Source organism: Corythoichthys intestinalis, chromosome 6 (assembly GCF_030265065.1).
Source record: "Corythoichthys intestinalis isolate RoL2023-P3 chromosome 6, ASM3026506v1, whole genome shotgun sequence".
Lineage (NCBI taxonomy): Eukaryota > Metazoa > Chordata > Actinopteri > Syngnathiformes > Syngnathidae > Corythoichthys > Corythoichthys intestinalis.
This window is the reverse complement of record NC_080400.1, coordinates 42,608,145-42,617,922: the sequence shown is the minus strand read 5'-3', so window position 1 is coordinate 42,617,922 and position 9,778 is coordinate 42,608,145. Positions and strand designations below refer to the sequence as shown.

At 39.3% G+C, this 9,778-nt stretch overlaps 2 protein-coding genes across 3 annotated transcripts in view; both read right to left on the bottom strand.

Annotated features, from left to right (window-relative positions):
• Positions 1 to 4,056: 4,056 nt before the first annotated feature.
• Positions 4,057 to 8,579, bottom strand: sebox (SEBOX homeobox). Its single transcript, XM_057839473.1, has 3 exons — positions 5,396 to 8,579; positions 5,017 to 5,222; positions 4,057 to 4,951 (listed from the first exon to the last, which is right to left on the bottom strand). The coding sequence occupies exons 1-3, from the start codon at positions 5,496 to 5,498 to the stop codon at positions 4,301 to 4,303; spliced, it is 960 nt and encodes a 319-aa protein (XP_057695456.1). The 5' UTR covers positions 5,499 to 8,579; the 3' UTR covers positions 4,057 to 4,300.
• A 172-nt stretch (positions 8,580 to 8,751) lies between these two features.
• Positions 8,752 to 9,778, bottom strand: part of smtnl (smoothelin, like) — a 61,695-nt gene continuing 60,668 nt past the window's right edge. For both annotated transcript variants that reach the window (XM_057839471.1, XM_057839472.1), the window contains exon 10: positions 8,752 to 9,643. In XM_057839471.1, the coding sequence (XP_057695454.1) occupies positions 9,517 to 9,643 (127 nt within the window). In that variant the 3' untranslated portion in view covers positions 8,752 to 9,516. The remainder of the gene's footprint in view (positions 9,644 to 9,778) is intronic.

Below are 9,778 nucleotides of genomic sequence, written 5' to 3'. Positions count from 1 at the left end.
TTTGTTTTTGGGCCATATTATGGGTAGGACATTTGTGTCTAAATCATTCAATCCCCCCAAAAGTTGCTTCAATCAAAAAAAATATTTTCAATCCAAAAAAAAAAACTAATTTGCAAAAATTTAATTGCCCTCCTCTAAACATAATTTTATTTGAAATTGCTTTTATCATTAAAGTTTCACTTTTTTTTTGAAGTGGAAAAAGTTTTGAACTACCTTTTTTGATTGAAAAGGAAAAAGTTTTGAAGGGCCTTTTTTTTTTTGTCGTTGAATAATTTTACCTATATTTGCACTTTGCCATTGGTCAGACATATTTGAGTGACAATTGGCTATGCCATTTGCGTAAGCCTTAAAACCTTGATGAAGCAAGAATCATGGCCACCACTTGTCGGGCTGGCGAGCGCACGGTCTGGGCGATGCTCGTGGGTCACCGGCAGACGCGTGTGTGAGGTTTCTCGTGTTGAATCAAATTAAGCAGCAGGCTCTCGGATCATGGAGGCCCTGCCTCGCATTGAAGTCGTCCTCCTCAGGCGCGCCATTTTCGGCTGGGGCTCGACGATTATTTCTTTGGCTTAATGTGGTTATGTAATGGCAAGGGCGTAGGTTTGCATAGGGACGGTAGGGACATAACACTACCAACTTTTCAGGATTCTCAAATTGTCCCCACCAACTTTTAGGCAACCTTATTTGCATTATATAATGAGTTCTGTTATATAGATGATTTAGATTGTCTTCCCATATGTTGTAAGTATAGAAATGACCCAACCATTATTAATGGAATTATTTTCATTATGTTCAGACTTACATTTATCCCTTTTCACTTGCTCAATGGGACAGTCCATTTTTTCCCAAAAATGCACGTTTGATTGATTGATGACTTGCCCCAAACAACACACACATGCACTCACAGCCCCAACAGAAATACATGTCGACAACATGTCACCTCCTCCACCCCTCTCACAGGGAAGGAATATTAGATGGTTTTTTTTCGGCCAGCAGCAGCCACTGTAGCTTTCTTTTCTTTTCTTTTTTTTTTTTTGATGAGTTTGACTGTGCTTGTGGACAAAAGCAGTAGTGTTTTACCAAAAGGAAGGCTCCATATTAAAAAAAAAATTTTTTTTTTGTTATTTCCTGACCTAGACATTTTTTCAGTTATATTTAATTTCTTTATTTAGACATACAATGTTGAGTGGCAAATGTTTATTTTTTATATTTCTGGATAATTTAGATATTAACAAGTTTGTATCGTGTATGTTATGTAATTTGTGTTCAAATATTGCTCTTTGAATTTGCAAACAAAATCCAGACATTTATTCTGGAAGTTTTGAAAATGTTTCTTTAGTAGTTTTTGAAAACAAAGGTTTGAATCGAACGGTGTTTCACCTGAACTAATACATATGAAAGTAAGTATAATACAGATTTATTTTGCAATGATCAATTAATTAGGTTCATATCACCCAATCTGTCTGGTCTTATTAATGTCCCGTCCCCAACAAAAAGTGTTCATGCAGGTTATGCTGTTACATGGTCCCTACCAATTTTGAGACCAAACCTACGCTCTTGTAATGGATTATTGTACAGTATCATTATAACAACAGTTCATATAGATAAGTTTGTGCTGAGAGAAAAAAACATTGTGTAAAAATAAAAAATAAAACAAAAATAAGCAGTTACTCAAAGTGTTACTCATTACTTGAGTATTGTTTTCACCAAATACTTTTTTACTTGTACTTGAGTACATTTTTTGGATGACTACTTTAACTCTTACTTCTTACTTGTGTAATATTATTTTGAAGTAACGCTACCATTACTTGAGTACAATTTTACTTCTTTACTCTACTTCTGGTTGTTTGTCTCATTGTGCCCTGCAATTAGCTGATAACCCATCCAGGGTGTACCCCACTCAAGGGCGTAGGTTTGCATAGGGATGGTAAGGACATAACACTACCAACTTTTCAGGATGCTTAAATTGTCCCCACCAACTTTTACCAACCTACCATTAGTGAGTGAATTATTTTCATCATGTTCAGAGTTACATTTATCCCTTTTCATTTGCTGAATGGTCCACCCTCACCTCAAACGCACATTTGATTGGCTGATGACTTGACCAGAGGTGGGTAGAAGAGCCAAAAAATTCACAGTGGAGTAGCGTTGCTTCTAAATAATATTACTTAAGTAAAAGTAGTCATCAAAAAATTATTCAATTACAAGTAAAAAAAAGTGTTTGTTGAAAATAATGCCTTAGTAATGAGTAACATTGTGAGTAACTGCTTACAATGTTTGTTTTATAAATCATGGTATATTTTTTTCCTCAGCACAATTTGATTGATATGAACTGTTGTCATTATTACTATACTATACTATTATTATAAGCTATTACATGACCATATTAGGCCAAAATAATGACAAAAAAATCCTCCAATTCAGACCAGAAGAACAATATGAAACGGAGCGCCAGTGCCCTCTAGTGGAAAAAAAAAAAATCAATAACGCTGATTGGTATAAAGGAGTCGTGGTTGTTTCGACCTCTCATTGGTGAAACTGAGACGGCCACTGTTGGCATCTCTGGCAATAATAATGGCAATATGTAGAATGAAGACTGTGGCGACTCTAGTGTAGGCCAAAGTAGTGGATTAAGAGTAGTGTTTCTTCACAAACCTACTCAAGTAAAAGTAAAAAGTATTGTGTGGTAAAACTACTCTAAGAATTACAATTTTTTAGAAAAAGTTACTCAAGTAAATGTAACTGAGTAAATATAATGCGTCACTATCCACTCCTGGACTTGACCCAATCCGCCTCCTCCGCCCCCTTCAAAAAGGCGGGATATTAGTGTTTTTTCGGCTAGCAGCAGTGGATGCTTATCATTCAGCAAATGAAAAGGGATAAATGTAAGTCTGAACATGTAGAAATACGTCATTGTTGCGGAAGTGGGGGAAACGCCACTAATGTTGCTAAAGAAAGTCCGACTAGCATCAGAGTTAGCATAACATTAAACTGTTTGGACATGCTAACCTGCAAAACAACTGCGGTCAGGCCAGCCGCCATAAAGAAAAACAAGGTTAATCTAGCCATCCCTCATTTGGATCTTTGTTTGCATTATGTGCATTACAATAATGCAGTGCAGTGGCTTCAGTGTGTACCCTTTATTTAAAAAAAAAAACAAAAAAACTGGGAGTTATCCAAGATTGGGTCCACTTCAGGGGGACACTGACATGAACATGAACTGACATGGTAAAAAAAAATCTGAAAGAAATCACACGTCAGAATTTCATGAGAGTACTTTGGTTCAGGGTAGTCTCGTATGCCTCAGATGTAGATCGGTCCTTGGATATCTCAGATTATCACTTGAACCAATACACATGAAAGTCAGACAGACAGACAGATTTATTTTGCATTAATCATTTAGCGTATCAATTAATTAGGTTCATATTGGTGAGAAATGTAGCCCTGACCCCCGTTCAGTAATCTGTTTGGTCATATTAATGTCCCTTTACAAGCAAAATTGTACATGCAGGTTATGCTGTTATATCGTCCCTACCAATGTTAAGACCAAACCTACACCCTTGACCCCACCTATTGCCCACAGTTAGCTGGGATAGGCTCCAGCGCCCCAGTGAGCCTCGTAAGGATAAGCAGCATTGAAAATTAATGAATGTGTATTTTGAGTTAGCTAGAGAGAGCCGAGCGGTCATAGTTCATTTTGAACTTGACTCTTGAGTGTGTTGTAACTGAAAAGATCATTATGGGTTGAATAATTCATGATTATGGAATGAATCGTATATGACTGTGACCTTCCTGTTATATACACTGTAAGCAGTCATCAAAATTTATCTAATCTGTTATATTGTCCCATACTGTGGGTAGAGACATTTTTACCAGGGAGATAAGTGAACGTAGAGACACTTGTTTATACGCTATACTACACCAGCAGTAGCTGTAAACAGTTTTGTTTTATGCTATTGTTAACTTATACTGTATGTTCTATGGTTTAAAATAAAACTGAACTCGAAACGTCGTCACATACTGCAACTTTATTAGGCAATTTTCTGGAAACAACATGCAAGTCAAGCAACATTACAGAATGGTTTTGTGGAGTCCATTTTTACATGCATAATGTTTAATTCATTGCATGATATTTCGTATTAGATGTTCAAAAGGAACCACACTGCATTGAAAAGATGATTGAAGCAAGAAGAAAAAAGGAACGAAAAATATCAAACCATTGAAGTGTTTGACGAAATAACCGGGGGTTTGATTTATACTGGGTTAAAAAGGGAAAATAATGTTCTACAGTACTACTTCCTCAGAACTCCAGGAAATTGGTCACAATAGCAGCATTGTAGATCAGGTCTGATATGTAGCCCATAGAGGTCTGTGGACCCATTTGGGCGTGATGATGGTGGTGATGTCCTTGGCCCTGCGTTACCTCCCAGTACGCCGATTGAGAGTGAGAAGGAACAATTTGGTCGACAGAAACGTGGCTGCCTATTGCCTGATGAGGTGTGGACTGAGCCAGACTCTGGCCTTTTAAATTCCTGAGGGTCTGGTAGGAGTGGTTAGAAGGAGCATGGTGAGTTTGCCTGGAGATGGGATGGGAAAAGGAACCAGGTAAGAACGTTCCCACTGGCTGCCGCTGCTGTCGTTCCTCCTCCCAGTGACGAGACTCTGAACACTTCGGAGAAATGAGGGCGGGTTGCTGGTGGAGTGATGATGTCGATGGTATTGACTGGTTGCTGTAAAGTTGGATCCAGTCGGAGTAAAATTGAGGGATGTCATCACAGAGCTGGTTTTGCTCTGATCGGAATATGTCTGCCAGGGTCGTCGGGGCAGGGAAAGCTGAGGCCACCAGCCCAGAGGTGGCTTCTGTGAGCCCCCTACCTCCCAGAAAATGTTTTGTGGATTTGGGATGTCTCCCAGTCTTGATACTTCTAGCTCTTCGGTTTTGAAACCACACCTGAGCAATATTTTCCAATTCAGTCAGATTCAACTTGAAGATAAATGGCTAATCAGCTGACCTACCTGTATCTTGCTCTCGGGCAGGTGTGTGTGTGCAGCCAGTCTCTCTCTGAGGGTAATGTCGGGGTAAGGAGTCACAGCAAAGGCTTGCTCTAGCTCCGAGAGCTGAGCTCGACTGAAGATGGTCCGCTTCCTTTTTCTCGGACCCTCGGTCAAACAGGTGCCACGATCCGGCTCAGAGGAAGACAGGACGCTCCCCCTGTGAGCATCTTTGGTGAAAAGTTAAGGAAATTTATGTATCAATTGTTATCATTCATGACATTTGTCCGAGTTGTTGACAAGTATAATTTCTCGAAGGTTTTTTTCGTTTGTTTTTACATTTTAACTGCAGCTGCTGATAATCTTCCAATATCAAATAACTACATATGTTACTTTGTCTTACCTTTACAGCGCTCCTGTTCCCCAAATATTGCTTTCAAATCAACCACTTCTGCCGGCTGGTCCTGCTTGACTATTGAAAAATCTGCATCCATGAACAAAGCCATTATTGCCGCACAAACACAGTTATCCTATGATCCTTTGACAGCGGATGCATGATTTGACAGAGAGGAGGGGTGACAACTTCTTATACTCATAATAAAGAGCCCCCACCCCCACCCTATCAGGAAACCCAGGTATTAATACCAACAGTTTAATCTCAAGCTACCAAGAGTTAAATCATGCTGTTTTGCAAGTCCCTTAGATGGACTTTATGCGAATAACAATCACTTTAATCTTATTTTCTATCATACACCATACGACAACTTGATATTTGGTCATATTATTTACACCAGTTTTTTTTTTGTAGGTTATGAAGTCATTTCGAACTGAAATAGATTACTTTACTGAATGATAAAAATCCAAAACACTTTTCTGTCAGACTTTGTATCCTCGAGATACTCTTTATCTACTACTCTGTTAATGCGTTACTGTAATCTGATTACTCTTTCAGTAACGAGTCATCTAACGCGTTCATTTTTCCAAACCAGTAATCTGATTAAAGTTAGTTTCCTTAGTGATTGTGTGTTATTATTTTGTTATTGCCTCATACGTAGAATGAAGAATATTGTAGTCATATACAAAGAGCATTTTGAATAGAAAATGCTAGGAAAAAGGTCCCGGTACGTTTCCATGGTAACTGCTCACAGCTACTTCCTATTTTTGTGTCGAGTCATACGCGCTAAGTGTTTTGGGCCTGAGAAAGGCGTGGGCCAGGCTGCCAGTGCGGTGCACATTCGAGCCGAGTGTTGAGATGAGCGAGGCAATATTGATCTGTGTATATCCATGGATGAAAGTGAGTATTTTTCCTACATTCAGGAGGGTGTCAGCGATAGTTTAGACCCCTTACATTCGGGGTCGTTTTTTAGCTTTCGCTGCAAATACGGGCAGTCATCGCCTCAAGTTGGCAAGCATTGTTTACATCATATTTGTGTTGCACATTTGTGCCTTGAGGTGACGTATTTGTTTTGCATCTCTGGGATGTGTCGTAAGTTCGATTGAGTGTAAAGTGCTTAGTTGCCGCCACGTTTTGTGGCCGAATTGACCGCGTGTGGGGTACTTCCGGGTTGTGCGTGTGCATCCGCGCCCGCCCCCACCTTTGTGTTTATTACACTGTCCAATTAATTTATGTGTTGTTGATTACTGCGCAGTCAATTTGCATTGTTTTACATTGGCACTGATATGCTGTTAACCCCTAAACTCTAACCCAAAGTTCAGAATTTTTTACAGTAGACTTAATCTTCGACTTAGCGGGGGTTTAATTGGTCAGGGGAGATGATTTCAACAAATTCCATGAGGTTTGTCAGTTATTTGTTAGTTTCAGGGTTCCGGAGTGGCTAAGCTAGCGCGAGTCAATGGTGGTTGAAATCAACTCCATCAACTAATTAAACCTCCGCTAACTCGAAGATTAAGCCTTATGTGAAAAATTATGATCTTCACCTTTAAATTCAATTATCGGTAAGTAAATTACATGCGATGACATTTTTCTGTTGTCATCCTTATGTTGAGGCGGCAAAGGGAGACAAATTGATAAAAAGTAATGGATAAATTACTGATTAAGTAATCAGTAAAGTAACTACACTGCTAGCCAAAAGTATTGGCACCCCTGCAATTCTGTCGGATAATGCTCAATTTCTATTAGAAAATAATTGCAATTAACAAATGCTTTGGTCGTAATATCTTCATTTATTTTGCTTGCTATGAAAAGACACAAAAGAGAATTGGAGAAAAAAATTAAATCATTATCATTTAAAACAAAACTCCAAAAATGGGCCGGACAAAAGTATTGGCACCCTCAGCCTAAGACTTGGTAGCACAACGTTTAAACAAAATAACTGCGGACAACTGCTTCCGGTATCCATCAATGACTTTCTTACAATGCTCTGCTGGAATTTTAGACCATTCTTTTTTGGCCAACTGCTCCAGGTCTCTGAGATTTGAAGGGTGCCTTTTCCAAACTGCCATTTTCAGATCTCTCCACAGGTGTTCTATGGGATTCCTGTCTGGACTTTAGAAGTCTCTAGTGCTTTCTCTCAAACCATTTTCTAGTGCTTTTTGAAGGGTGTTTTGGGTCATTGTCCTGCTGGAAGACCCATGACCTCTGAAGGAGACCCAGCTTACTCACACAGGGCCCTACATTATGCTGCAAAATTTGTTGGTAGTCTTCAGACTTCATAATGCCATGCACACGGTCAAGCAGTCCAGTGCCAGAGTCAGCAAAGCAACCCCAAAACATCAGGGAATATCAGGGAACCGCCGCCATGTTTCACTCTGGGGATCATGTTGTTTTCTTTGAAGGCCTCGTTTTTTTCCCTGTAAACTCTATGTTGATGCCTTTTCCCAAAAAGCTCCACTTTTGTCTCATCTGACCAAAGAACATTCTTCCAAAACGTTTTTGGCTTTCTCAGGTAAGTTTTGGCAAACTCTAGCCTGGCTTTTTATGTCTCTGGGTCAGAAGCAGGGTCTTCCTAGGTATCCTACCATAAAGTCCCTTTAAATTCAGATGCCGACAGATAGTATGGGTTGACACTGTTGTACCCTCGGACTGCAGGACAGCTTGAAATTATTTGGATGTTAGTCGAGGTTCTTTATCCACTATCCGCACAATCTTTCGTTGAAGTCTCTTGTGAATTTTTCTTCTCTGTCCACATCTAGGGAGGTTAGCCATAGTGTCATGGGCTTTACACTTATTGATGACACTGTGCACGGTAGACACAGGAATATTCAGGTCTTTGGAGATGGACTTGTAGCCTTGAGATTGCCCATGCTTCCTCACAATTTTGCTTCTCAAGTCCTGAGACAGTTCTTTGGTCTTTTTTCTTTTCTCCATGCTCAATGTGGTACACACAAGGACACAGGCCAGAGGTTGAGTCAACTTTAATCCATTTTAACTGTTTACAAGTGTGATTTACTTATTGCCACCACCTGTTATGTGCTACAGGTGAGTAACAGGTGCTGTTAATTACTCAAATTAGACAAGCATCACATGATTTTTCAAAGGGTGCCAATATTTTTGTCCGGCCCATTTTTGGAGTTTTCTGTAAAATGATAATGATTTATTATTATTTTTATTATTTTGCATTCTCTTTTGTGTTTTTTCATTGCAAGCAAAATAAATGAAGATATTACTACCAAAGCATTTGTAATTGCAATCATTTTCTGGGAGAAATTGAGCATTTTCATACAGAATTGCAGGGGTATAAATACTTTTGGCTAGCAGTGTAGGCTACTTTTTTGAGGCGTAATCAGTAATTAAATTACTTTTTCAAGTAATCTGTGACAAGACTGTCTGTTGAACATAAATGAAAAGAGAATACAATGATTTGCAAATCATTTTAAACCTATACATAAACTTGTCTTTAATATACCACCGCTTGCGGCAAATATTGATGACATGAAAAATCGACTGACAGCTGTAATCGACACAGTGGACCGGGAAATGCTAAGGCGCAATTCGGAGGAATTCTCATATAAATGCACATTCAGTCAGCATCTAGAGACCAAAAATAGAGATGGCCATGCACTGTACATACAATAACTCGGTGTCCCTCTACTTGCAAAGTATATGGTCAACAGGTAAATTAAGTGTCACAGTTTTTAAAAAATGGATCACAAATCAATATCTCAGCATACAGTGTGTAAATAAATCTTATTATTTTCACTTTGCAAACAAGTTCTTACTTTCCGCATCTTATTTGAACATTAAGTATCACTTTCAAATTATTGCCTACATTTCAGTTCTTCAGATATTGCAAATCTGGTGCAATGTTAAAATATAACATACAAGTGGGAATAATAGAGCTTTACAAACAACAAATACACAGTTTACAAAGACAAAAACATGTTTTCATTGATTGGATGACGCTCAATCGCTCATCCACAAGCGCCCACAGTATATGGGGAAGAGTGTTCCCCAAATCACCACAAGAGGGCAATCCAGTCTTGAATTCAAATTCCTTACTGTCAGTGGCAATGTGGCAGCGGCTGGCAAAGGTCACACCATCAATATGCGATATGTGGCCATTGTCACTCAAATTTGCGCAGGTGGTTGTAAAGGGATTGAACATACGTGAATACACACATTGGATCCGGTTTACGACCCATGATCATCATGTCGTCCACTTCGATTAGCCGATCACAGCCTGCCTTGACTCTGGTGGAATAGGCAAAGAGTAGCAGAACATCAATGAGAAACGAAACATAACAGAAAAAGTTCAGATTCTCATGGGGTTGTTTGTAGGAGGTGATTTTGGGGGTGGGGTGGTGGGGGTGGGGGGGGGGGGGGGGT

Coding starts and splice junctions, on each gene's coding strand:
- sebox (XM_057839473.1), bottom strand. CDS start 5,498: ATGGCTTTGTTCATGGATGCAGATTTTTCAATAGTCAAGCAGGACCAG. Junction 5,223..5,395: donor GGAACAGGAGCGCTGTAAAG/GTAAGACAAAGT, acceptor TTTTCACCAAAG/ATGCTCACAGGGGGAGCGTC. Junction 4,952..5,016: donor TGCCCGAGAGCAAGATACAG/GTAGGTCAGCTG, acceptor AATATTGCTCAG/GTGTGGTTTCAAAACCGAAG.